Genomic DNA, 27,819 nt, shown 5'->3' with positions numbered 1-27,819 from the left:
AACCCAGCACAAAGCTGTGAAACCTTCAGTGGCCCATCCTCCACACCGCTGTTATGTAGAGGGATATGTGGCTCTTAATAAGTTATATGGGGCCACTGGTATATTTACTTGACCCCATTTTCTTACTATTTATGTGTCATGAAAAATAAGTGGATACATTATTAGTATGAGATTAGTATTAGTAAGAGATTAATAAGAGAACTGAGTACTTGGTGACTGGTCACTGGCAGGTAAGTAAGAAACCTCTTATGTCCATAGGAAAAAACCATTTGATCCAACAATCTGTGCTAGTCAGGAAATCTATAAGTCAAATCAACTGGATTTGCTACTGTCGGATGACTGGTGAAACGTCTTCAAGAACGATTACAGCAAGTCCCTTGTTTGTTATAGTTATACAAGAGCAGTGACCAGCTCCATGTTGTAGCTCCACCCCTCCCAGCTATAGTCAGGTGATCCCACTGGTGTCTAATAAAAGGGCAGCCAAGTTTGGGAGTTTTACTTTGAAAGCAGCAAGTAAGTTGCAGGTAAAACTTAGTCCCTGTGTAAAATGTATAATGAAGCAATAGAATTCTTAATGAATCAGATAAAATTGAGTGTAGGACTGGCCAGATATGGGATGAGTTTATTATTAAATATATTGCAATATATGGACAAACAATCCCTGTTTTGTTTAAAGGGTAAGGCATTTTTAGTAGCTTAAGGCACAAAATTGTCAATGTCCTTAATATATTGATAATGGGATAAGTGCAGAGGATTGTATTTGTCTATATACAAATATAAAGTGGATCAGGAATATCTTCAGGCATAAAATATTACAGTGAACTTTTTTGTTTGTTTAGGGACCTATTCTACTTAGTTGGCAAGACAAAGCACCCAGGGGCCTGATTGGGCAGTTTTTAAGGATCCACTCATACCAATGCAAGTATGTCACTGTTAACTGGGAAGGAATTGGGCCCAATTATATCTAATGAAGTCACAAAATAAATATAGACCCAGTCATTCTAAGCACCAAAGTGATGGAGACGCCTGATGTTACACAAGCATAATGGATTCACCAAGGCAGTAGACAAAAACACATGCAATCAAAAGGAATGGTTTATTTTGTGCAGTTCAGCGTGACACATAGAATATTTTGGAAAGGTGTGTAACTCAATCCCTTCTCAGGAGTCACCTGCACATTACTGGGAGGAGGCACCACACATTTTTCTTTTTTGGTTACTCAAGGCACATCCCAGATTTCCCTCCTGACCCTCATGCACAAGTCTGAACCTTTGCTTAAGTTTACAGTGATAGCCCCATTGTGTGAATAAATTTGTGCTCCACCCTCCCCTAGAATATATGAAAAGTTTAAAGAAAATATAAGTCTCATACAAACACATTTTTGGAAAGCACCTGGTGAATCCATGAAACATTTACGGTACGCTAAACTTCACCCCAAGACAAGCCATGATATGGTCCATTGAAAAGTTGTTTCATCTCAGTGAATGTGGTAGTTATAGATCATGGCAATTCCTGATGGTTCCAAAACACTAAATAAAAACTTAGAATTTCTCAAGATGAACATGGAGGTGTGTCTCAGATTTTCAGCTTTCCCCACATTCAGAATGAGCAAAATATTTTCCTTTAACGTGAAGCTTAAGGTGGTTCTTCAATGTACTGGAGTCCGTGTAAGTTTTCCCACACTCAGCACACGCAAAAGGTTCTTCTCCTGTGTGCCTCCGAACATGACTGTTGAGACTAGTCGGATCCCTAAAGCCTTTCCCACACTCAGGGCATACAAATGGTTTCTCCCCTGTGTGAATATGACAGTGCAGAGCAAGTGAAGCCTTGGTCTGGAAGCTCTTCCCACACTCACTACAGACAAATGGTCTCTCCCCTGTGTGAATATGACAGTGCACAGTAAGTGAAGACTTGCTCTTGTAGCTCTTCCCACACTCACTACAGACAAATGGTCTCTCCCCAGTGTGACTCAGTTGGTGATACTGGAGCTGGTGTTTCCATGTGAACTGTTCTCCACACTCAAAGCAGCTGAATGGTTTTACTCCAGTATGACTTAGATGATGTCTCTTCAGTTTACTTTTTTCCAGGAATTGTTTCCCACATTCTGTGCACTCGTGTGGCTTCTCCCCAGTGTGGATCATTTGGTGTCTTTTCAGATTCTTCTTTGATACAAAAGATTTGCCGCACTCCGTACAAGGGAAAGTCTTTCCTGCATGTAAGTTAATGTGAATGTTCAGTTCACTTCTGTACCTAAAACATTTCCCACATTCTTTGCAAACAAATTCGTTCACTCCTGTGTGAACTTGAAGGTGAGATTTGAGTTCATAGTTTTTCCTGAAGCCCATCCCACACTCAGTGCAGACAAAAGGTTTCTCTCCCGTGTGGATTGAAAGGTGAGATGTGAGAAAACTTCCAGCCCTGAAGCCTTTCCCACACTCAGGGCACACAAACGGGGTTTCTCCTGTGTGAATCCTCAGATGAACGGTGAGTTTTTTCTTATCTCGGTAGCTTTTCCCACAATGAGGACAGACAGAAAGATTCTCTCCTGTGTGAATCCTTAGATGAAGACTGAGCTTATACTTATCTGCGAAACGTTTCCCACAATGAACACAGACACATGGCTTCTCACCTGTGTGGCACAGAAAATGGGTTTTGAGTTTAGACTTCTTCCTGAAGCTTTGTCCACACTCTCTGCAGTCAAATGATAATCTGATATCCTTTGTATTTTGAGACTTTCGTTTTCTGGGAGCAGGAGATTTCCCATCAGCACAAGACTCCTGAGACATCTGAGGCAAATCCTTCTTGTTGGGGAGTCTGCACAATTCATTGTCACTGTCAGCTTGGCTGAGGCTTGCTTGAATATTTTCACTTCTGTCTTCTCCGACCTGCTTCGTCTCGGACATCTCAGATCCGTATGGAACCAAACCAATCTTGCAGTGCTGAGGATCTACTTCTCTTTCTCAGACCAGTCCTCTAATAGGAAATAAACAAAATAATGATTAAGATTGTTGTAAAAAGGATAAAAGTTTTTTTTTAAAGTTATTGGTTATCTAACAGAGTGACAACATAGGCATAATGAGGCTGAGAACTGGAAGACCAGTGTTTGTCTCTGTACAAAGAAAAATGGCTGCCAGTATAGTTTCATGGTATCTCCCCATACTCACTATGAACAAACTTTTTTACAACATAATAATAACAACAAATAATGCATTTTCTTTCTTCTCTTCCCCCTGGTATGTCCTCAGCAGAGACTCTCTCCAGAAATTTGCTCCTTGGAGATATTTATCAAATCTTTATACTTCTCCCTTCTGTCCATTCCATAGACACCAATGAAGATTCTGGGAAGATTCCCTCCCTTTATATCCGCAACTCCTCCATTACATCTCCAATTGTCAGGGCTTATTGGTGCTATTTGCATATGAGAGCTATTATGGAGATGAGGTGCCCAGCAGGCAGTCAATCAACCCCATTCTGACTATTGCCCCACAGATAAAGCGAATCTGTAAAGGTAAACAAGGTTCCACCCATTAGTCCTCTCCCACCTTTTTCAGGAGGTTCATTGATCTACACACATTGCAGGAGCTGCTACCGCTTTCATTCTGAGCCTAAAGTGCTAATATAATATTTCCACTTATTTTTGACTTGCCGTGGAAGATGGTCAAACTGTTTACAGCCTATATAATTTCAAATAGGTCAGGCCAGATGTGAATCTTTGGTTCAATGAGTTTCATAACCACAAACATAGAGTGTAAGAAGAAGGCGATATAGTTAAAAATATGGTTACTTGATAAACAAAATGTATGATGTAATGAAATGGAGGTTATGGCACCAGAAGCGATTATGGTCACTGTATATGGCCCAAATGTTTTTCTGGCTTCACTACGTGTTGTAAACATGAAACGCGTAGGGCTGTCTCTGTAATGGGTACTGAATAAATCAACATGGATTTTATTTCTCTGCCTCTTGATGGATTGCTCATTGACTGCCTGCTCAAAACTTACATGGCTGAATCCGTTCCCCTAACTGGAAGATTTCTGGTGTTTTGCTCTCTAGTTAATATGCATAAACAGAGAAAACAGGAATAATGTAAAAAAAAATAAACATTTTCTCCAATGTTCCTGTGACTCTCAGATGATTCTCTAAGTATAGTGACAATTGCTCCAAAGACAGAAGTTCCTATCCAGATTATAATTCCACCAACTCACTGGAGAAACAATTTAAATTATGGTATTTGATAGATCTGAGTAGGAAGGGAATATCCTCTGCATTGATGCTTTATATTGTGTTAAGGTTCTGTAACACTAATCTGGACTATCCACACCACAGATCACTTTCCAGATAATGAGCAGAGCATGGGTTACATTTGGACTCACACCTCAGGATCAGGGCCTTCGCTAAGTGGAAGCTATCCCTTTAAGGTGTAGTGCAACTACAACACTCAGGCTACTGTGCATACAAAACATACAAATGATTGGGTGCCAGGAGCTTCTTATGATGCAAACAAAGAAACTGTTTATCAGTCCAAATGACAATATCCCCAGGTTTACTCACGTACACGACAGATGAGCACATGACACACAGTCACATCAGGTAACAGGCAGTTGCAGTATTCACCCTCTTCACGAGGTCCTGTCCTAAGATATCTATTGCCGTCCTAATTAGATTATGGGTGCACACCAGAAGAACCACACTGAGAGAAGACGTTCAGTATAGAAAAAGCTTCTTCCCTTATTGTGTGCATGCAGTGCTTCATATAGGTTGAGTAAAAAAAAAAAGGGTGAGGCAGAGGCGTGTGCAAAACAAACGTCACAGTCACGAGGCAGTGGGTTATCAGTTGCATTGCTTCTATACAGACTTCCTCAATGTCACGTACAGACGTCAGATCATCTGCAGCAGAGACAACAGAGACGTTGGCTATAGAGGAAGCTCTTTACTTAGTTACATCTTAAGCTGTATAATATATGCTGAGCTGTAGCTGAGCAAGGAAATAATGGGTAAACCGTAAAATAGACATTTTAGAAATATGAAAATAGCTGTAGATCCCCCACAGTCCCTGCACTGGAGCCAATCACTCAGAGTCTCTGGGAAGCTACTCCCCAATTCAAATCCTTGTTGGAGCTTCAGCTGCTCTTTCCCTTTTACCTTTCTCTCCTAGAGAAACTATTACAGGTCTGCCCTACTATAGCTGAACCTCATTCATGGGGTTTCCTGCTCCCCAACTTCTCTCCAGAACACTTGCTTCTCTGGGCCTTGCGGTACTCAGGCTCCCCTGGACACACCCAGCTGGATCAGCATCCAGAGGCCAAAGAGGAAGAGGCCACTCCCTACACTCACTATATAGCAGTGTGGCAGGAAGTGGTCATTACACTTCTTGGCCAATCACACTGAGCTTAAACTCAAACGGATACATAGGCTTTTGCCTAGGAAAAGGGTCATAGGGGCAGATTAACCCCTACAGTTCTGTGTAAGAGAAGAAAGCCCAGCTAGTGGGAACCCCTCATTTATTTCTATAGAAATAGTTGTTTTCCGCCCCCTTCTAACGACTTGCCACCACTAGTTCAAAGTCCACAAATGGCAATATAGATGTGCTGACAACTCTATAAGTAAATCATTGACAAGTACCAAAAAGAAAGGAACTGCTAAAGAGAGTTAATAATGTCTCACAATCTATAACAAATGAAGTGTGAAGTTAATTGTTTGTTGCTGGAGTAAAATGTGAACAAGAAAATCACATCTTGGTGTAGTTAATTCATTATTGCTTCAATTAATAAATAAATGCATTTTGTCAAAAACAAAATTCAGTGTCATTTATTGTGAAATCAAATGATTAATTCGTTGTTAAAGTGCTGGTAGTGCAGAAAGTGCCAATTATCGGATACGCAGTCCACTGATAGATAAAATTACCCAATTAAAAAGTAACATTAAATTTAGGGATGCACCAAATTCGGGATTCGGACTTTTTCAGCAGGATTCGGTTTCGGCCGAATCCTTCTGCCCGGCCGAACTGAATCCTTATTTGCATATGCAAATTAGGGGCGGATTGAAATTGCATGACTTTTTGTTACTAAACAAGTTAGTAAAAAATGTTTTCCCCTTCCCACCCCTAATTTGATTAAGCAAATTAAGGTTCAGTTCGCTATTCGGCCAAATCCCTCACAAAGAATTCAGGGTTCGGCCCGAATCCAAAATAATGGATTCGGTGCATCCCTAATTAAATTGCTCCTTTATAAATAGAGGGAAAATTCATGAGTTAAAAACACTTAAGAATGATTTAATGTATGCTGATCTGGTATGGAACTTGTAGGGATTACAGCATATATAATAAACTAATATACTGGTCCCACCTAGATCTTATATCGACTTTAAATGCCCTCTGGTTAAATAGAGTATATAGTGGGGATCACAAGAGAGTATATGCGGCACAGTAAATAACGTGATTAATGGTGTCGATAGGAGCGGAGGACAGACCTTTCAATACATACGAATCTTTAAATAAACTTCACTACAGACATTAGATCCAATACGGTGTTCAAACAAAGGTTAACTACCACTTTGTCCTCTCAGAGGCGCCTAAATGAGCCTATTCCCTGTCACTTCTTATAACATCTTGTACACACAGGGTATGATCATATGTTTTAGGGTTTAAGCACATGGGCAGATTCGGGGAGATTTAGTTGCCAGCCAACTAATCACCTCTTCTTTGGGGCAACAATCTCCCCGAACTGCCTTCCACCTGCTAAAATGAATTTCCAATGTCGCCTGAAGTTTCCTCGTGAGGCAACTTTGGAAATCGAAGCGCCACGAGTGCACTGCCACAGGCGGTTTTTTTTTTCATTTTAGCAGGCGGAAGCCCGTGTGCTTAAACCCTTAAAGTGTTTAATTTGCCGGAGGCCTTCTCCTCCCTCAGAAATTTGACTTTAAATATTATAGTTGAATTATCATGAAAACCTCCCAACAGCAAGACAATTAGCCCCACCCTGACTATTTTCCCATGGAAACTCTGGGCGACTGAATGGGGAATATATGGATGGTCGTGAAACCATTATTTACATTTTAATTGATTTGGTTTCATTCATTTGTTTCATATTTTGGTGAAACTGTTCAATGAAGAAACTTCAGGAGAAGGTAGAATTAAAAACCAGGCCTGTGTTTATTTCAGAAGTTCCTTATAAAAGACAGGGAATGATAAAATTACATTTCTTTTATTTTGCAACACAAAGTGTAGAAAACGTACAAAGCCGACTGGTTACTGACAATATACACTATACAGAATAACAACCCTTCATCACTAATTAAATGTACCCCTATGTTTCTCTATGTATTGCTCTTTAAGTATTTGTATTTATTCATGAATAATAAAACAAAGAATAAGTCATGTAATTTCGGAACACTTTTAGGGCATTTGTGGTTCTCTCAGAAGAACTCTCAGACAAAACCTACTTATTTGTTTGTCTTGGCTTCCCATCCAGTTAAACAACAAATGCAATGCATATGGCCGCCACTGAGGAGGTCAGGTGGGATAACTGGGTTGCTTTGGCCAAAAGTCCCTTCTTGGCATCACAAGTGTCCAGGGCAACCCTCAGGGAGTAGGTAGATGTGTCTCAAAGACTCTGTTGCAATGGGAGGCCAAGATAGACCTAATTTGTGGACTACAGAAAGTGGAGGAATGGGTCCCAATTATACTTAGATGGCAAAGCCAACCACCCTGGGGCCCTAGATAGGCAGTGGGTTAAAGACCCAGACCTTTATGGGTAGGGTTCTGTTAACTAATTAGAATGGGGCCCAATTATTTCTAATGAAGTCATATCAATGCCTGCAATAATCATTGTGTTTCCCAGTAATCTTAGGCACAACATTATTATTAAAGCATTGTCCCTTAAAGTGTTTGAGACACCTGATATTACACAAGCATTAGGGATTAACCAAGGCAGTAGACAAAAATCACGTAACTCCACTTGCAATCAAAAGTGACGGTTTATTTCTGTGGAATTCAAAATGACAACATATTCACACCCACCCACAATGTTTTTCATGGAGGTGTGTAACCCAATCCGTTGCAAGGGTTTCCCTCCTGACCCCTCATGCACAAGTGTAAACCTCAGATAATAGATGTTGTGTTCTACTCATTTGTCTCTGATTTGTAGCTTTCCCCGTGTTCAGAATGAGCAAAATACTTTCCTTTAATGTGAGTCTGAAGATGGTACCTCAGTGCACCATTGCTCCTATATGAATTCCCACACTCAGGGCATACAAATGGTTTCTCCCCTGTGTGAATATGAGAGTGCAAAGCAAGTGAAGCCTTGGTCTTGTAGCTCTTCCCACACTCACTACAGACAAATGGTCTCTCCCCAGTGTGACTCAGTTGGTGATACTGGAGCAGGTGTTTCCATGTGAACTGTTCTCCACACTCAAAGCAGCTGAATGGTTTTACCCCAGTATGACTTAGATGATGTCTATCCAGTTTATTTTTTTGCAGGAATTGTTTCCCACATTCTGTGCACTTGTGTGGCTTCTCCCCAGTGTGGATCTTTTGGTGTCTTTTCAGATTCTGCTTTGCTGCAAAGGATTTGCCACACTCCGTACAAGGGAAAGTGTTTCCTGAATGTACATTAGAATGAATCTTCAGGTAACGCTTATCCATGAAACTCTTCCCACACTCACTGCAGATAAACGGGTACTTCCCTGTGTGAATTAGAAGGTGAGATTTGAATTCATACTTTCTCCTGAAGCTTTTGCCACACTCAGGACAGACAAACGGTTTCTCGCCGGTGTGAATCTGAAGGTGAGATTTGAGATTGTATAAATCACTGAATCTTTTTCCACACTCAGAGCACATAAATGCTTCTTCTGTGTGAATCCTCATATGAACAATGAGTTTATTCTTATCTGTGTAGCTTTTCCCACAATCAGGACAGACAGAAAGATTCTCTCCTGTGTGAATCCTTAGATGTAGACTGAGTTTATAGTTATTTATGAAACCTTTCCCACAGTGAACACAGACAAATGGCTTCTCACCTGTGTGGCACAGAAAATGAGTTTTCAGTCTACACATTTTATTAAAGCTTTTACCACACTCTCTACAGTCAAAAGACTTCTCTCTTTTACAAGGGTCAGTACTAACTTCTCTCAGCTTATCGTGCCTGTGAACCATGCCCAGACTTTTTTTTCTCATTTCTTTATGGCTCTTTTCATGTTTCTGAAGGTCCCTGTTCCATAAGAAGCCCTTGTTACATTTAGTGCAGATGAATGGTTTCCTCCCAGTATGAACATATTTGTGAGCTATGAGGATCTTCTTGTTAGAGAAACATTTCCCACATTTAGAACAGACAAACCTTCTCCCCGTGTGAATTCTCTGGTGGGTGAGAAGGTTCCTGGCGTTACAAAATCTTCTCTTACATATTGGGCAGATAAAAGGTTTCACAGCACTTTGGGCTTTAGAGAAACTATTTATTTTCGTGCCTTGGTGACTAATGTTGGCGACATGTGATTTTTCAGATGACTTTGCCTTTTTACATTTTCGAGAATCACTTCTTATTTTCCAGTTAAGTTTAGGTTGATTTGCAATATTGGGCATTCGGATAACATGCACATTCGTATTATGAAGCTTTGCTCTTCGTTGAGCAAACAATTTCCCATCATCACAATATTCCTGAGGCATCTGAGACCTATAATTCTGGTTGGGGGTTCTGTCAGATTGCTTGTGTTTCCTAGTTTGCATTTGGCTTAAATTCCCCAAATTATTTTCACGTTCACTTCCAACTTCTATGGTCTTCTTCATCCTGGACATCTCAGATCCATTGAGGTTCTGCTTCTCTTCCTTTGGCCAGTTCTCTAATTAAGAATAAAGAAAAGAATTATTCAGATTTTAGTAAAAAGCACCACCTTTTTACCTTCTGGAGAGAGAAACAAATAGGGATTCACTGGCTTTATTAGAAATTGTATGGGTGCAAGGAGCACATGCATATTCTTCAAATCAGAAATTTATAGAAGTTGGATGTAACATTGAAGAAAACTGGAGGTATTCAATTGTGTGTTGATCTCCATGAACCTAATAAAGTAGTTGTTATGGATAATCATCCCTTGAAACACAGAGGAAATATTTTCAGAACTCCGAGGTGCAACTTTTTTTTTTCACCCTGGATTTTCAGAGTGCTTATCATCAAGTATTACTGAGGAAATCAGAGACCTCACTGCATTTATCATCGTGATGGTTTGTTTCGGTTCAAGCATGTATCTTATGGACTGGCTTCAGCAACGAGTTGTTTTCAAAGACTGATGTCTTCTATACTCCATGGCATACCTGGTGTAGAATGCTACTTGGATGATATAATTGTCTACGCTCCAACTATGAATCTTCACGACAAGTTCTGAAATGCATTGATTCTACAGGACTGAAACTGAACCTTTCCAAATGCCACTGCAGACAAACTCAGCTTCATTTCTGGGTCATATAATTTCACAAATAGATTAACGCCTGACCCTAACCATGTCAACGCTGTTACACAAGCACCTACTCCATCTGATTTCCAGACCTTACAAGCTTTCTAACGTCTTACTTCATGGTATTCTAAGTTTAATCCCAACTATGATTCAGTTGTGGAGCCACTTAGAGCACTACTACGTGGAACTTTAAGTGGTTTGGTCATAGACTGCTCAACATAGCTTTGAAATAGTGAAACAGTTAATTGTGAACAGTCCAGCAATAGCTTTATCTGATCCTGCACTACCCACTATGGTTACTACAGATGCTTCTATGGCGTTAGTTTTCACTGCATGATCAGCATGGATCAGTGTGAGAACTGCACTGTTACATTTGCATCTAGAACACAGGCAACATGGACATACGTCTAAAAACCACAATAATAAACAATCAGGAAAATCTGGTATAATTCCCATTGCTTAACAATGGGTCCTTCATAAGAAAATCCTGTGCAGAGCCTCCGTCCTTTTTATTTGTGGTAGAAATGAATTCCCCATTAAACAGTTATAGTCAGGAAATGTGTCAACTATCATTGCACATGAATTTAGAACCTACCTTCCCTTCTGCATGCCTACATCTTAAACTAGCCAACAAATAATGCAATACATTCAAGTGAAATTGTCATAAATCTGTATATCTTTCATACCCCACCCCCCTGAAGTAAGGATATGGAACATAAAAGAGTGAGTCCTGCAAATTCCATTTATATATAGTCAGCATTCTGGCAGTTGATGTAATTTTGGAAAAGAAGAGAAGTCTAAGAAAGATAAAGCCTAAAATACTAATAATAACTAAAAAAGGAGCCCCCCGTGTTGTTTGGATAAGGAATCCTTCCTGTACGGCTCTTCTTCTCTTCCAATGGTATGTCCTCAGCAGAGAGTCACCCCATTGTGACTATTGTCCCACCCATTAACAGAACCTCTAAAAGTAACAAGGTTTCTTACGCATAATTTAGGACAGGGACTGAAATAAGTTGAAATGTTAGTTTCTGACAAGGGCATAAACCAAAACCAATAGTGTGTTCCCAGGTATAGTAAGATTGAAGCAGTTAATCCTGTAAATAAAATTGCACTTACTATATGAAGGTATCTCCAGTAATACCCAACTCATTTTGTAAACTGAATGTGGCTCATGGGTACAAAAAGGTTGGGGACCTCTGTTTTAGAGGTTTTTGGAACCACAAAAATAGTTCATTTTCATGACATTTTATTAAAAGATTGAATATAAAAAGAACAAAAAAATAACAATTGCAATGAAAACCTCAAAGTAAAAAAAACGAAAGATGGAGAAGGACAACCTACACTGGCTTCTACATAACCTTGAAGGGCAAGCTCCCTGGTATAGTAATCTTGAAAGAGTTTATTCTGTAAATAAAACTGCATTACAACATGAAAGTATTCAACTTGCTCATCATGCAATATTCCAGTATTCAAGCTTGCGTACTTAGAAGTTACAGCAACGGTGTTTTAAATAACCGCCATGATTAAATGCCCCCATGAAGCCGAGTCAAGTGCGTGGTGTGGCACTGGAACCGTGGTTGCCAAAAAACAAATACTTGTGCTTACTACTCATGTGTCAAGAAAAAGGAGTTCAGTGGGCACACAGCAGTAAGAGAACTGTATACTGGGTTACTGGTCATTGGCAGGTATGTAAGGATTCCCTTATGCCCATAGTGAAAAGATTGGCTTCAACTCAAAACCTATATACCCTGGTGTTTCCATCCCAGTTTAAAGTATCCAGTAAATACATATGAAGAGAAAGTTGAAAAACGTAGAACAAAAGACTCTCTAATCTAATTTTAGAAAAATACTGAAGCCTAAGAAACAATAGTTTGCAATTCAGCTAATTATACCTTCACTTCTTCCTGCCTGACTCCTTAAAGGAAAACTATACCCCCAAAATGAATACTTAAGCAACAGATAGTTTATATCAAATTGAATGACATATTAAAGTATCTTACCAAACTGGAATATATATTTACATAAATATTGCCCTTTTACATCTCTTGCCTTGAACCACCATTTAGTGATGGTCTGTGTGCTGCCTCAGAGATCACCTGACCAGAAATACTACAACTCTAACTGTAACAGGAAGAAGTGAGGAAGCAAAAGGCAGAACTCTGCATGTTAATTGGCTCATGTGACCTAACATGTGGTTTGTATGTATGCACAGTGAATCTTACGATCTCAGGGGGCGGCCCTTATTTTTTAAAATGGCAATTTTCTATTTATGATTACCCAATGGCACATACTACTATAAAAGTATATTATTATGATAATGGTTCATTTACATGAAGCAGGATTTTACACATGAGCTGTTTTACTGAGTATCTTTTAATAGAGACCTACATTGTTTGGGGGGTATAGTTTTCCTTTAATGTAAGAATTTATCATTGGCCCCTAGTTATTCATGGAACATTAGAACATGATAACACCTAAAAATGAATCCCCAGTATATAGAGAATGAGGAGAGCACTCAGGAGAGCAGATACTGCTGTGATCAAAGTTTTAATGGCAGACTATATGCTTTGTACACAACATGTTTTGGGCCTTAGTTTTGGCCCAAGCCTTGTTTATCCTTGACTGTCTAAACCTAGTTCTGATTAAGAACTATTTCACTTTTGAGAACAAATACTATTGGCAAACACAGGGCACATGAATGGGTGCTACAGTCGCACCCTCATTTGAAAACCTGTTTGTACATCATATACAAAAGAAAGTCTTTTTGGAAAATGAATTGTATTGTAAATTCATTCTAGGGTATTTTAGCTTTGTGGACGATATCGCGTTGATCTGGAAAGGCACCATGGAGCAATTTGTAAACATGAGGGGGGAGGCTAATGTAAGCCATAATACAATTACATTTAAACATGAGTGTTCACAAACGGAACTTAATTTATTCATGCCAAAAGCTTCCACAACTGTGGAGGACAGGTGTCTGTGCTACTTTATTATCTTCTAGATAAAAAGTCTATTTTACTGTTATGCTGTGTGTTATCACTTATTTCCTTGCTCAGCTATTTGCAAAACCATATATCACAAACTGCTAGATGAAACCAAGTTACAACCTCTGCAAGAGTCGGTCTGAACACGTCATGGCGGCTTGTGGTCATGACACTCTGCACCTGTTTCCTGAGAGAAGACTGAACAAACACACTCCGAATAAGGACATGTTGTGCCATATGCTCTGCTTATTGGCTAAATAGCTAAACCACATACATCCTGAGCTACCACTCAATTCCCTATACTGGGAAGGCTTCCCATAATAGAAAGCATAGAGAAGAAGCATTTTGTATACTGAACTGTCTGTGTCAGTGTCATTCTTCAGGTCTAGACCTTTGCACAAACTAATTAGGACGGGGATAGATACTCTCAAGGACTAATTACGTCCCTGACAATAGTATATTTAAGTATAATGGAAGTGCTAATTTTATTGCACATTCCCTATTCCCCTGTCTCAAACGTTTATAAAACAGGGGTTTTTAGTTACAAAGTTATGATCATAAAGTTGAAAAGCCACCATACCACGTCAAGGTAAACCCCACATGGCGGTCCCTAACTTATTTGACTTTCGGCCATAGTACAAAAAGTCTTACTGCATAGTAGCATTCTGTGTAATCAGTGTCTGTTGAACCTTGGTTTCAGTGTAAAGGATCTATCCTCCCCCGCCAGTATGTGGCTTTTAAGGGAGAGGAATTGTCCTTGACGTGGTATGGTGGCTTTTCAACTTTATGATCATAACTTTGTAACTAAAATTCTCTAGTTTCTTTTACTAGAAAACAAATTTTTAGAGGAAAAAAAACCCTCAAATTTTTCAAGATTTATTATACCCCGATGCTGCAAAAAGCCTGAATCCAATAAATCATGGAAAACTTGACTCCCCAGAAGCACGTGGCAACCATATGGCTGATCAAACTGCAAAAGAAGCGGCAAAGGACCAATTACAGGAATTGCCAGAAGATGTGCAAGTAGAGTCGACTCATCAGGAAGAGACCAATGAAACAGCTCCTCTTTTCCAGATCGATCTCCTAGATAATTTTGATAAACTGAAAGAAAGTCAGACAAACGCAAGTCAAGAGGAAAAGGACGGGTGGCTGGGAAAAGGAGCTGTGTTACGGAATGGAATATATACACACGATAAGAAATTGTGTATACCAAAAAGCTTGTATCCGGCCCTAGTCCAATGGGCCCATGGACCAGCACATATATCCAAAAATTTGATGAACAACCTCATATCAAGGACATACTTTGCTCCCAGGATAACCACTATTACCAGGAACTATAGCGCATCCTGTGCGATATGTGCTAAATGTAACCCAGGACGGTTGGAGAAAACCTCCATCAAAACATTTAGCTAAGCCTTTATATCCCTTCCAGAGGATCCAGATCGACCACATCCAAATGCCAAAGAGTGGAAAATTCGAATATGCTCTGGTGATCATTGAGATGTTTTCCGGCCAGAAGCATACACAGTGACCAATATGACCACCAAGACTACCGCAAAGAAATTACACTCAGAAGTAGTATGTCACTATGGAATACCGGAAGTGATAGAGAGTGATCACCGCCGATGTTACCAAAGAAAGTCAGACAGCCTGCCTATTGCTCTGTTCAGTGTCAGATACACACCAAGGGGGGACCATAAATTGTCCCCCTTCGAGATTCTGTTTGTGTCAGCCCCCAGGTTAGGGTGTTATTTTCCCCAACAATTACAATTACAATCAGATGTATTGACTGACTTTGTATCTCAATTAACCAGTGAACTAACAAGAGTGCATGCTCAGGTCTTTTCTTCTATTCCAGATCCCTCTCTTGGCACAGGTGCCCACAGCCTCAAGCAATGAGATTGGGTCCTAGTCAAGAAGTTTCTGAGAAAGCACTGTTTGGAGCCCAAATTTGATGGCCCCTTCCAAGTTCTCCTTACCACAGCTACTTCAGTGAAGCTAGAAGGAAAACCAACCTGGATCCATGCCTCACACTGCAAGAAAGCAGATGCACCTAAGGAACCAGATATTGCTCTATATCCTTTACCTACTGCCCCTGGGACTAGCCCAGGAGGTGGCAATACGCAAGACAAGTACAGGACAATTCTGGTAAAACTCCTCTAGCACCCATGTAGCAACTTACACCTTTAGTGCCCTAGGCAGGACGAATAAGGATGGTAAATACTTAATCAATAGAATGGCTATTACTAAACGTTTTGCAACTGTCAAATTGAATATTTCCTTCCCAGGGATAGTCAGGTTTGTAAAGTTGGTAGGGTTGGTCCCTGGCTTTGTGCAGGCCTCTCCAGGCTAAGCTGAATATCCATACCCACCCTTATGGTGTATTCCCTCTGGAGCAACTTGCAAACTTCTACATAGGTAGGGACAGCAAAATAGACATTTTTAGGGGGGATTGTGGAGGACAGGTGTCTGTGCTACTTTATTATCTTCTAGATAAAAAGTCTATTTTACTGTTATGCTGTGTGTTATCACTTATTTCCTTGCTCAGCTATTTGCAAAACCATATATCACAAACTGCTAGATGAAACCAAGTTACAACCTCTGCAAGAGTCGGTCTGAACACGTCATGACGGCTTGTGGTCATGACACTCTGCACCTGTTTCCTGAGAGAAGACTGAACAAACACACTCCGAATAAGGACATGTTGTGCCATATGCTCTGCTTATTGGCTAAATAGCTAAACCACATACATCCTGAGCTACCACTCAATTCCCTATACTGGGAATGCTTCCCATAATAGAAAGCATAGAGAAGAAGCATTTTGTATACTGAACTGTCTGTGTCAGTGTCATTCTTCCGGTCTAGACCTTTGCACAAACTAATTAGGACGGGAATAGATACTCTCAAGGACTAATTACGTCCCTAACACAACTATAAAGTGAAACGGGCAATACCTAGCCATTAAAGGGATCCTGTCATCGGAAAACATGTTTTTTTCAAAACACATCAGGTAATAGTGCTACTCCAGCAGAATTCTGCACTGAAATCCATTTCTCAAAAGAGCAAACAGATTTTTTTATATTCAATTTTGAAATCTGACATGGGGCTAGACATATTGTCAATTTCCCAGCTGCCCCTGGTCATGTGACTTGTGCCTCCACTTTAGGAGAGAAATGCTTTCTGGCAGGCTCCTGTTTTTCCTTCTCAATGTAACTGAATGTGTCTCAGTGGGACCTGGATTTTACTATTGAGTGTTGTTCTTAGATCTACCAGGCAGCTGTTATCTTGTGTTAGGGAGCTGTTATCTGGTTACCTTCCCATTGTTCTTTTGTTTGGCTGCTGGGGGGGAAAGGGGGGGATATCACTCCAACTTGCAGTACAGCAGTAAAGAGTGATTGAAGTTTATCAGAGCACAAGTCACATGACTTGGGGCAGCTGGGAAATTGACAATATGTCTAGCCCCATGTCAGATTTCAAAATTGAATATAAAAAAAATCTGTTTGCTCTTTTGAGAAATGGATTTCAGCGCAGAATTCGGCTGGAGCAGCACTATTAACCGATTTATTTTGAAAAAAATGTTTTTTCCCATGACAGTATCCCTTTAATATATGTGCAGTAATAACTAAGCCAATAAAATGTTTTACTTGTTGAAATTTTTGTGTATACCTAAAGGGTAAAAAAACAACAAAACGGAGAGTACAGTTTTTAACGGTTTTTAAGGCACTAGTGGCAGTGTTAACCCTAATATGTCTTTTTTTAGTTAACTGGACTTTTCTCACAATTTGGATGTATATCCCATGGAAGGGAATGGACTTGTATGTTTGTATTGTTTAATTCCTGGACACACCTGATGTCACTTATTACCCACTCTGAACGATGGTTGGAGGATGGGATGGGTGTGTTTAGAAAGCATTTCATGTTCTGTGTGTGTTACACTTGAGAAAGGGCATGTAAGGCCCAAACATGTTGTGTACAAAGCATATAGTCTGCCATTAAAACTTTGATCACAGCAGTATCTGCTCTCCTGAGTGCTCTCCTCATTCCCTATATTTGATGAGTATCAATTGGGAAAAGCGGTAACCCTAAGAGGATTGATGAATTCACACAGGTGAAAGGATCAGAAGCAGAATGTTAGAACAATCCCCAATAATCAAATCCCCAGTATAATTACCAGTGTCAGGATAAGGATTCCTTCCTGTCCAGCTCTTTTTCTCTTCCCCCAGGTACGTCCTCAGCAGAGACTCTCCCCAGAAATCTCCCCTTGGAGATATTTCTCTAATTCCCCCTTCTGTCTATTCCATGGACACCAATGAAGATACTGGGAGGATTGTGTCCTTTTATATCCCCAGCTCCTCCCTTATATCTGCCATTGTCAGGGTCTGTCTGTGCTATTGTATATGAGACTTATTATGGACATGAGGTTTCCCAGTTGGAAGTCAAACAACTCCATCCTGACTATTGTCCCACAAACAAACAGAACCTCTGTGGACTGAATATATTGGGTGAAAGAATTATTTGCATTTCAATATATTTGGTTCCATTCTTTTGTTTCATGTTTTGGTGTAACTGTTAAATGTATAACCTGACAAGGTAGAATTTAGTTTTCAGGAATGTGGTTATTTTAGAAGTTCCTTATCAATGACACAATGATAATATCTCATTTCTGATTTTGTAATACAAAGTGAAGACATTATTCATTGTGTATCTGGTTAGTGTAGAAAACTGTAGAAATATTCACCAGAAGAAAAACCCTTCTTCACTGATTTAATTTGCCTCCTAAAGAAAATGATCATTATTTGAAGCCTTGTTGGGTGAACTGATGATGTTGCACAGGGGAAGGAGTTGGTGAGACGGAGATCCTGAGAAACATAGGGAAGAGTTGGGTTGTGTAGATGGAGCTGAAGGTCGGGAGACGATGAAACTGTATAAATAATAGAGGGCCCATAGGGTTCTTTCATAAGTTGTTGAACAGTACACACTGAGGCGCATGCGTAAATTTACTGTCTCTATAAAAGAACTAGAATGAATTCACAAGGGACAGGAAAGCCATACCATTAGAGTGGGATTATTACAAAAATAATAAAAAACAAAATTAGACAAAACTTGACTCTTGAGAGAACATGAATAATAACTCTAAGGGCATATTTATCAAGGTTCGAATATCGAATCCAAATTCAAAAAGACCAACCGAAATTAAGTTGAAGTTTTTTTGCCCGAATAGGTCCATAGGCTGAATTTGAATAGCGCATTCGATTCAAAGTTTCTACCAAAAAAAACTTTGATGTTTCAAAGTCCACCAATTGACTCCAAATAGGTTCTAGGACAGGGGTGTCCAAACTTTTTACATGAGGGCCAGATTTGGTGAGATGAAAATGTGTGGGGGCCGACCAATCAGCCTGACATTGTTTGATTCGAACCATTAAGTATATATTCATGAAGCTGCTGGATCCAGGCAAAATTAAATGTGAAGCCATTATGGTATGTTAGTGCCCTACTGCACTGATCTTCTTCTGTCCCCATAGACAGCCCTTACCCACCCCCACATCCAGCCTCTGTAGTCTATAATAACTTTTATTTCAATTGTTTATTCTTTCTCCGTTAGACACTCACCTTCTGTAACTCCCCCTCCCTCTCAGAAACAGGCATGAAAAAAAAGCTTAAAACTCTGTCTCCTCCTTTACACACAAGCACACGAGCTCCCCCTCCCTGCCAGAAACTAAAGGTGGACTCTGACTGTCACTTACTTCCCTGCTGCCGCACATTCATTTCTATGTGATCACTGATACAGGCATTAGATAAGCAGGATCAAGCTGCAGCAGCACATTCAACACTCGCGTCTCTCAGTGATCCCATAGAAATGAATGTGCGGCAGCAGGGAAGTAAGTCGGAGTCCACCTTTAGTTTCTGGCAGGGAGGGGGGAGCCGGCAGCTGCAGAAGGAGAACTGGTATGTAACGGAGACCGTAGTTGTAAAACTATCGAAGGGGGAGTTGAGCCAGAGGATAGAACGGGTTTTTTTTTAGCATTGTAGCTTTTTTTCATGCCTGGTTTCTGGGAGGGAGGGGGAGTGACAGAAGGTTTAAAAAATCACTGCGACGTGCTGCTGTGACTTCGGCTCCTCTTCTGCGGGCCAATTAAAATTGGATCGCGGGTCGCATTTGGCCCGCGGGCCGTAGTTTGGACACCCCTGTTCTAGGAGGTCCACCATAGGCTAAATTCAGTAGGCAAATTCAGTAGGCAAATGGTGAAAGTGGAATTTTTAAAGAGACAGCACAAAATTTATTTTGTTATTCGAATTTTTGAATTTTTTTTCAAAATTCAAATCGAATTTGTACTATTCCCTAGTCGAAGTACACAAAATTATCTTGAAATTCAAATTTTTTTCATTTGAAAAGTGCCCCTAAGAGCAATCACACTTCCTAGTATAAATACATGACATTATTATAAAAGCTAGATGCAGTAATTCTCCCAATTCTGGTTTACTGTCTCTTTAACTTTCCCACATACATTAAACCACATTTTCATCCTGGTACATCTAGGAAAGCTTTTGTATAACAGGTTCAATGTGAAATTGTCTGTTGATAATCTCAAAAAACTTTACTAATCAACTGCTGCAGTCTATATAGGCCTGTCAAAAGGGCCAAGTGCTGGAATATAGCCCCCAACTCCAAAGGGCACTCAATTCAAAAATTCAAAGATATATTTCCAGTCAATTCTCAAAGTTAAAAAATCACTTTTTATTCATCATAAATATTAAAAAAGTAGGCATACAGACCAACCGATACTCCGACCTACGCGTTTCGCACCCACAGGCACTTATTCATAGGCATTACTTAGTATGCCTACTTTTTTAATATTTATGATGAATAAAAAGTGATTTTTTAACTTTGAGAATTGACTGGAAATATATCTTTGAATTTTTGTTGATAATCTCAGACCAAAGTGTCCATTACACATAAAAGGACATTGGACTTGACGTCATCGAGGTTTTTTTTTACCTTGAATGAACTTGAATGACTTCGAAACTCAAATGGTATCATATTTAAGAAAAATACTTGGATGTCTAAAATTCAAACTAATATTACCGACCTGAAAACTTGAATCAAATTTGAACTGAATTCCAAAGGAACTCAATTCAAGTTTTTTTTCCAAATGTCAGGAAGGCTATTAACATCTTCAAATGGGTCAACGGATCTTTTCCATTGACTTCTACGTGAACTCGGCAGGTTTTAGGTGGCGACCTGTCAAATTCGAGTTACTTCCAGGGTCGAGGTATGATAAATCTTGAATCAGAATTTGAGTTTGGATTTTTCCCAACTTGAATTTGTAAGTTTTGGTCAAAAATTCTACTCTAAAATTCTAATTCTAATTTACCATTCGAACCTTAATAAATCTGCCCCCAAGTGTCTACTTGACTACAGTGTGGTTCATATGTTGTGTTTTTAATTGGCTAATGCAAGGCTGTTTTGAAGGCCATATATCATCAAAATAATCACTTACAATACAACTCACACTCTGGTTGGGGGAAACCATCTTTTTTAAAATGCCCCCCAATACTAAGCCATTGACACTCTGAGGGAGTTCCTGCTGGGACATTACATATAGTGGCTGCTCCCAGTTTGAATGGGGTAATCATGGCTGCCATCAGAAATCACAAGGGACCCGCGCAACAATTTTCTAGGCCTCTCTCACCCATCGGTATGAAGGCCATGAAAGACACAAGCACTAAAACATTAAGTGCCCACCTACAAGTTAAAGAAAAAAAAACATTGGTGGCCAAGGACTCCCTACAATTTTTTTTAAAAAAAGCATTAGTGGTCAGGGCGCCTACGAGTTATAAAAAAAGGAGGAATTCATCAGCTCATTGATATGGTCGTCACCCGATAGCAACGACCAGTATTGTGATCTGATCTGATCCTCCTCAAGGTTTGGATATTGGGCAAAGATCCAGTCATTTGGCAACTTCACTTCTAAACATGAGTCTGTTTTTTTTCTCTGTCTCCTAATCAGTCACTTTATATGTCCCTTAGAAATAAACTTCTCTTCCAAGACCTCTGCTTCTTTCTCAAATGTTCCTACATTAGACCGGCTGCTTCTAGACTGATGCACGTGTGACTCCCATCACTGGCACTTATGAGAGAGTGTTTTGGACCGCAAGCAGTTACATACATTTTTTAAATTGTGTTCTATTTATTATTCACTGTTTTAAATACGGTTTATATGTAAATTATTACACCATGCACTTTATGCTAATTAATTGATCGCCTTTATAAACCACTTTGCTTCACGTCTGTACTGTGCTTGATAAAGGGGCGTGGCCCCGAAACGTTGCACCTGCACTGCATCAAAAAATTCTGTGTGCCAGTGAAAATCTTTCCCATCACTGGAACCAGTTCAAGTCAAATCCACAAACTCTTTCTCCCTTCTCTTAAACACATACTGACACCAGAAATTAACCCATTTTTATATCTATCATAACATTGTCTTTGCATGAGATTTATCATTTACCCATCGCAGGAGGAGGACGACATTGAGGCTTCTACCTCTGTGGTACCAGCTCCAGGGTTGGGGTTAACCTACTGCTCTTTTAATCAGAAGCAGGATTAACCCCCAGTCTCCCCTCTCTATCAGTCCCTGCAGCAGAATTAACCCCCAGTCTCCCCTCTCTATCAATCCCTGCAGCAGGATTAAGCCCCAGTCTCCCCTCTCTATCAGTCCCTGCAGCAGGATTAACCCCCAGTCTCCCCTCTCTATCAGTCCCTGCAGCAGAATTAACCCCCAGTCTCCCCTCTCTATCAGTCCCTGCAGCAGGATTAACCCCCAGTCTCCCCTCTCTATCAGTCCCTGCAGCAGGATTAACCCCCAGTCTCCCCTCTCTATCAGTCCCTGCAGCAGGATTAACCCCCAGTCTCCCCTCTCTATCAGTCCCTGCAGCAGGATTAACCCCCAGTCTCCCCTCTCTATCAGTCCCTGCAGCAGGATTAACCCCCAGTCTCTCTATCAGTCCCTGCAGCAGGATTAACCCCCAGTCTCTCTATCAGTCCCTGCAGCAGGATTAACCCCCAGTCTCCCCTCTCTATCAGTCCCTGCAGCAGGATTAACCCCCAGTCTCCCCTCTCTATCAGTCCCTGCAGCAGGATTAAGCCCCAGTCTCCCCTCTCTATCAGTCCCTGCAGCAGGATTAAGCCCCAGTCTCCCCTCTCTATCAGTCCCTGCAGCAGGATTAACCCCCAGTCTCCCGTCCCTATCACTCCCTGCAGCAGGATTAACCCCCAGTCTCCCCTCTCTATCAGTCCCTGCAGCAGGATTAAGCCCCAGTCTCCCCTCTCTATCAGTCCCTGCAGCAGGATTAACCCCCAGTCTCCCCTCTCTATCAGTCCCTGCAGCAGGATTAACCCCCAGTCTCCCCTCTCTATCAGTCCCTGCAGCAGGATTAACCCCCAGTCTCCCCTCTCTATCAGTCCCTGCAGCAGGATTAACCCCCAGTCTCCCCTCTCTATCAGTCCCTGCAGAAGGATTAACCCCCAGTCTCCCCTCTCCAGGTCCGGACTGAGAATTAAAATAGGCCCTGGCATTTCAGGTACACAGAGGCCCAATCATCCCACAGAGAGGCCCAAACAGCCCCCACCAGCCCACTAAATACTGACTTTCTATGGAATCTTATAGCAGCCCCTCTGGCATTTGCCAGAACCCACAGATTGCCAGTCCGGGCCTGCCCCTCTCTATCAGTCCCTGCAGCAGGATTAAGCCCCAGTCTCCCCTCTCTATCAGTCCCTGCAGCAGGATTAACCCCCAGTCTCCCCTCTCTATCAGTCCCTGCAGCAGGATTAACCCCCAGTCTCCCTTCTCTATCAGTCCCTGCAGCAGGATTAACCCCGTCTCCCCTCTCTATCAGTCCCTGCAGCAGGATTAACCCCCAGTCTCCCCTCTCTATCAGTCCCTGCAGCAGGATTAACCCCCAGTCTCCCCTCTCTATCAGTCCCTGCAGCAGGATTAAGCCCCAGTCTCCCCTCTCTATCAGTCCCTGCAGCAGGATTAACCCCCAGTCTCCCCCTCTCTATCAGTCCCTGCAGCAGGATTAACCCCCAGTCTCCCCTCTCTATCAGTCCCTGCAGCAGGATTAACCCCCAGTCTCCCCTCTCTATCAGTCCCTGCAGCAGGATTAACCCCCAGTCTCCCCTCTCTATCAGTCCCTGCAGCAGGATTAACCCCCAGTCTCCCCTCTCTATCAGTCCCTGCAGCAGGATTAACCCCCGTCTCCCCTCTCTAATCAGTCCCTGCAGCAGGATTAACCCCCAGTCTCCCCTCTCTATCAGTCCCTGCAGCAGGATTAACCCCCAGTCTCCCCTCTCTATCAGTCCCTGCAGCAGGATTAAGCCCCAGTCTCCCCTCTCTATCAGTCCCTGCAGCAGGATTAAGCCCCAGTCTCACAGTCTCCCCTCTCTATCAGTCCTTAACCCCCAGTCCCCCCTCTCTATCAGTCCCTGCAGCAGGATTAAAGGAACAGTAACAGTAAAAATTTACAAGGGAAACCCACCTTACTACCCCACTGCCACCTTCTCTGGAAAAAAATACCAGCCTTCCTATATATTTATCTATTTTCCCTATTAATAACATTGGGACTAACCATCATTTTTGAGGACCTCATTTATGTACCAGCTGGAGCCACGTCGTCTCGTATCACTGTGTATTCATTTACTGCTGAGATGAAAATAAAGTTTACTTTGACCTTGATTTTTACTGGCCAGGCCTGTGAAATACCGGCCATGTGGCAACCCTAAACCCCACAAAAATAACACTTCTATAGAGGATACAGTTAACTATCTTTGATGTTCAATAAATAAAGTAATAAAATCCCACCTCTGGTTGTGTATTGTGCTTTAGAAAAGCCGATGAGGCGACATTCACTTACTTGCTCGCTCCAGTCTCCTGTTTACTGACTTTCTTTGTAAAACCGGAAGTTCCGGAAGTTCATAGTCCCGGCTTCACTGAGGCTCCGTCTGCATTGTTCTCCCCTCCCCCTTGTTTGAACCATTCATGTTTAGCTGGAGAGGGTGTGGGGCAGCATTTATTTCTGCAAGGGCTGTGTATTGTGCTCCCATTCCTCTGCTTCACTGCTCCCAGCTCTTAATGAAATGAATCCCTCTGGTGAAACGGCAGAGCAGACTGATAATCCTCCGTGAAGCCGGGACAACTAACTTCTGGTTTTAAAAAGAAAGTCGGGAAACAGGAGACTGGAGCACTTAAGTGAATGTCGCCACATCGTCTTTTCTATAGCACAATACTCAACCGCAAGTGGGACTTTATCACTTTATTTATTTATTAAACATGACAGTTAACTTCTTCCACGAAACCTTCCAACATTTTGGAAATAAAAAGAGGGAGAAAAAAAGTTGGTGCACATAGTGAGGCAAAATTATTTTGACCGCGCCAATTTTTTTGGCCACGCCCCCTAATTACCATGTTCATTTTACAAAATTTGACAGGTTATGAAAGTTTGAATATATTTCTGTATTTTATTTCAGTTATTACAGTTTTGCTAATGAAGGTGACTTGCCCTTTAAGCTGTTAGTCCAACTTTTTCCATGGCACCTCCTTATCTAAATTGTTACAATTACTTATTTGCTTATCTAAGAATTGTTACAAAAGTATCTGAGTTTCATCTTGTGGCTGTTCTGGGCTCTCTGCCAAAAGCCAATTAAGTTACAAACTTTGTTTCTTTTTTTGGCTGTTCAGTGCGGAGAAAGTCAGGACTTTGCAGTATAAACTCTGGACTGTGGGTTAAAAGGGGGACTGTCCTGCTGAAAACGGGACAGTTGGGAGCTATGACTCATGTGTTACTGCAATGGGGTAGAGTTGACTTTTCCCTTATACATTTTTAGTTTTACTGTGCCTTTAAGCCCCAGTCTCCGCTCTCGATCAGTCCCTGCAGCAGGATTAACCCCCAGTCTCCCCTCTCTATCAGTCCCTGCAGCAGGATTAAGCCCCAGTCTCCCCTCTCTATCAGTCCCTGCAGCAGGATTAACCCCCAGTCTCCCCTCTCTATCAGTCCCTGCAGCAGGATTAACCCCCAGTCTCCCCTCTCTATCAGTCCCTGCAGCAGGATTAACCCCCAGTCTCCCTCTCTATCAGTCCCTGCAGCAGGATTAACCCCCAGTCTCTCCTCTCTATCAATCCCTGCAGCAGGATTAACCCCAGTCTCCCCTCTCTATCAGTCCCTGCAGCAGGATTAACCCCCAGTCTCCCCTCTCTATCAGTCCCTGCAGCAGGATTAACCCCAGTCTCCCCTCTCTATCAGTCCCTGCAGCAGGATTAACCCCCAGTCTCCCCTCTCTATCAGTCCCTGCAGCAGGATTAAGCCCCAGTCTCCCCTCTCTATCAGTCCCTGCAGCAGGATTAACCCCCAGTCTCCCCTCTCTATCAGTCCCTGCAGCAGGATTAACCCCCAGTCTCCCCTCTCTATCAGTCCCTGCAGCAGGATTAACCCCCAGTCTCCCCTCTCTATCAGTCCCTGCAGCAGGATTAACCCCCAGTCTCCCCTCTCTATCAGTCCCTGCAGCAGGATTAACCCCCAGTCTCCCTCTCTATCAGTCCCTGCAGCAGGATTAACCCCCAGTCTCTCCTCTCTATCAATCCCTGCAGCAGGATTAACCCCCAGTCTCCCCTCTCTATCAGTCCCTGCAGCAGGATTAACCCCCAGTCTCCCTCTCTATCAGTCCCTGCAGCAGGATTAACCCCCAGTCTCCCCTCTCTATCAGTCCCTGCAGCAGGATTAAGCCCCAGTCTCCCCTCTCTATCAGTCCCTGCAGCAGGATTAACCCCCAGTCTCCCCTCTCTATCAGTCCCTGCAGCAGGATTAAGCCCCAGTCTCCCCTCTCTATCAGTCCCTGCAGCAGGATTAACCCCCAGTCTCCCCTCTCTATCAGTCCCTGCAGCAGGATTAACCCCCAGTCTCCCCTGTATATAGTGCAACTGCATCAGTAATAATTTATGCTCCTGACACACAGTATTGATATTATCAGTGTAGAGATGATAGTGTGTGATAAGTAACCCTACATTATATTTATATTCAGTGACATAATAATCATTAATAAGGATCAGTTATTAACTTGCTGCCTTCGTTACCCCCTCGTGTGACATGAAAGTCTGCTCTGCTGTGTCTGTTTATCTAGTGTAAGATTAACAAGATTTGGTCCCTAGTGAAGTCCTGTCAGTAACTGGTTAATGTGGAGTTGCAGGACAGTCAGTCAAGTCAGGATCTTACCAGTTTGATGCTGCACGACTGAGACTTTATTCTCCTCACAACATGAACAAGAAGGAAATAACATCACCTCATGGACATTATTCCCACAATGCTCATCTCAATAAAACTTTATCAACACACAACAACATGAACAGTGACATCTTGTGGCAGAAGTAAACAACAGTATAACGCAGTATATGAGAAGGTGTTAGTTACTAACTGATAGTGAACACACACTCGTCTAATACTCTAATACTATTCACCCCTGAGACTGAAACTTCCCACTTGTATCTGTTCCCCCAGGATCATTATTAGGCCACGGACATTCTCTTTCTCTCTCTGTGAATGGGGGACGGGGTAACTGGATTCTCTATTATTGAAGAACTTTCGGTGTTGGGGGTTGTGGATCCTGATGTTAAATGTATAACGTAAGTCCAGCTGGGAATAATATTCATCCCCCCCCCCAATATCCTTAGCTAATGGTTCAGTCCAGCGCAGCACATTCTTCTCTATTATAAGGGTAACGGCACATGTAAAGATTTGGGTTGTTTTAGTCTTCATTTTCCAAAGTTGCCTCACGAGGAAACCAAGCGACTTCGGAAAATGAAGTGTTCCGAGTGCCTTCCCCCAGGTGATTTTCATTCTAGCAGGGGAAGGCTGTTCGGGGAGATTAGTCGCCCCGAAGAAGAGGCGATTTGTTGTCGGGCGACTAAATCTCCCCGAATCTTCACGTGTGCCCTGATCTTATACCCCAAGCCCCCAGTGCTGCTCATGTCAGTTAGATGTTTGAATGGAAAAGGCAGACATTTGGCCTGATAACTCCCTGCAAGGCAGCAACTCCCGGGAGCTGTTAGTTTAGCTATAGAACTGCACACAGACTGCTGATCTGGGGGAATGACATTCTGACTGACTATTTCTGCTGCATGACACAGACACAACATGTCCAACTATCAGATTTTCACAGAAAAGTAGTGAAGACGTTTCAATTAAGATTGTAAGCTCTGCCTCCCTCCCTACAATGAGCAGCTGGTGCTGGAGACAAGGGCGGCTGCTCCAACCAGTGGGAACATGTTACTCCCAGAGGCCTCAAAGCAGGTGCTCAGTGTTAAATTCTTGGCCTCGGCAAGTTTGGGAAAAGAATAGATTCACTTAT

The 27,819-nt window shown here is 41.8% G+C and overlaps 4 protein-coding genes across 7 annotated transcripts in view; all 4 read right to left on the bottom strand.

Annotated features, from left to right (window-relative positions):
• XB5904899.L (uncharacterized XB5904899 L homeolog) overlaps positions 1–17,671 on the bottom strand; it is a 37,494-nt gene extending 19,823 nt beyond the window's left edge. Inside the window, 1 exon segment of the mRNA NM_001087989.1 lies at positions 17,596–17,671. The gene's annotated coding sequence lies outside the window, so the exon portion shown is untranslated.
• Positions 1–27,819, bottom strand: part of LOC121394826 (zinc finger protein 239-like) — a 601,589-nt gene that overhangs the window by 347,166 nt on the left and 226,604 nt on the right. The gene's annotated exons all lie outside the window — the stretch shown is intronic.
• LOC100301958 (uncharacterized) lies at positions 1,083–17,659 on the bottom strand. Of its 3 annotated transcripts, none has more exons than XM_041565211.1 (2): positions 4,556–4,691; positions 1,083–2,973 (listed from the first exon to the last, which is right to left on the bottom strand). In XM_041565211.1, the coding sequence occupies exon 2, from the start codon at positions 2,901–2,903 to the stop codon at positions 1,584–1,586; it is 1,320 nt and encodes a 439-aa protein (XP_041421145.1). In that variant the 5' UTR covers positions 2,904–2,973; positions 4,556–4,691; the 3' UTR covers positions 1,083–1,583.
• On the bottom strand, positions 7,214–26,782 carry LOC121394807 (gastrula zinc finger protein XlCGF57.1-like). Of its 2 annotated transcripts, none has more exons than XM_041566919.1 (2): positions 26,688–26,782; positions 7,214–9,831 (listed from the first exon to the last, which is right to left on the bottom strand). In XM_041566919.1, exons 1-2 carry the CDS (start codon positions 26,749–26,751, stop codon positions 8,120–8,122), a joined length of 1,776 nt encoding a protein of 591 aa, XP_041422853.1. In that variant the 5' UTR covers positions 26,752–26,782; the 3' UTR covers positions 7,214–8,119. The 2 variants fall into 2 exon arrangements, with proteins under 2 accessions (XP_041422853.1, XP_041422854.1); XM_041566920.1 differs by lacking the exon at positions 26,688–26,782 and adding an exon at positions 24,336–24,466.

The sequence above is a fragment of the Xenopus laevis genome, chromosome 6L, assembly GCF_017654675.1.
Source record: "Xenopus laevis strain J_2021 chromosome 6L, Xenopus_laevis_v10.1, whole genome shotgun sequence".
NCBI classification, from domain to species: domain Eukaryota; kingdom Metazoa; phylum Chordata; class Amphibia; order Anura; family Pipidae; genus Xenopus; species Xenopus laevis.
Note: the sequence above shows the minus strand (reverse complement) of the source record. Positions and strands in the feature narration are given on the sequence as shown.

Coding starts and splice junctions, on each gene's coding strand:
- LOC121394807 (XM_041566919.1), bottom strand. CDS start 26,751: ATGTTATTTCCTTCTTGTTCATGTTGTGAGGAGAATAAAGTCTCAGTC. Junction 9,832..26,687: donor AGTCGTGCAGCATCAAACTG/GTAAGATCCTGA, acceptor ATTCTTAATTAG/AGAACTGGCCAAAGGAAGAG.
- LOC100301958 (XM_041565211.1), bottom strand. CDS start 2,903: ATGTCCGAGACGAAGCAGGTCGGAGAAGACAGAAGTGAAAATATTCAA.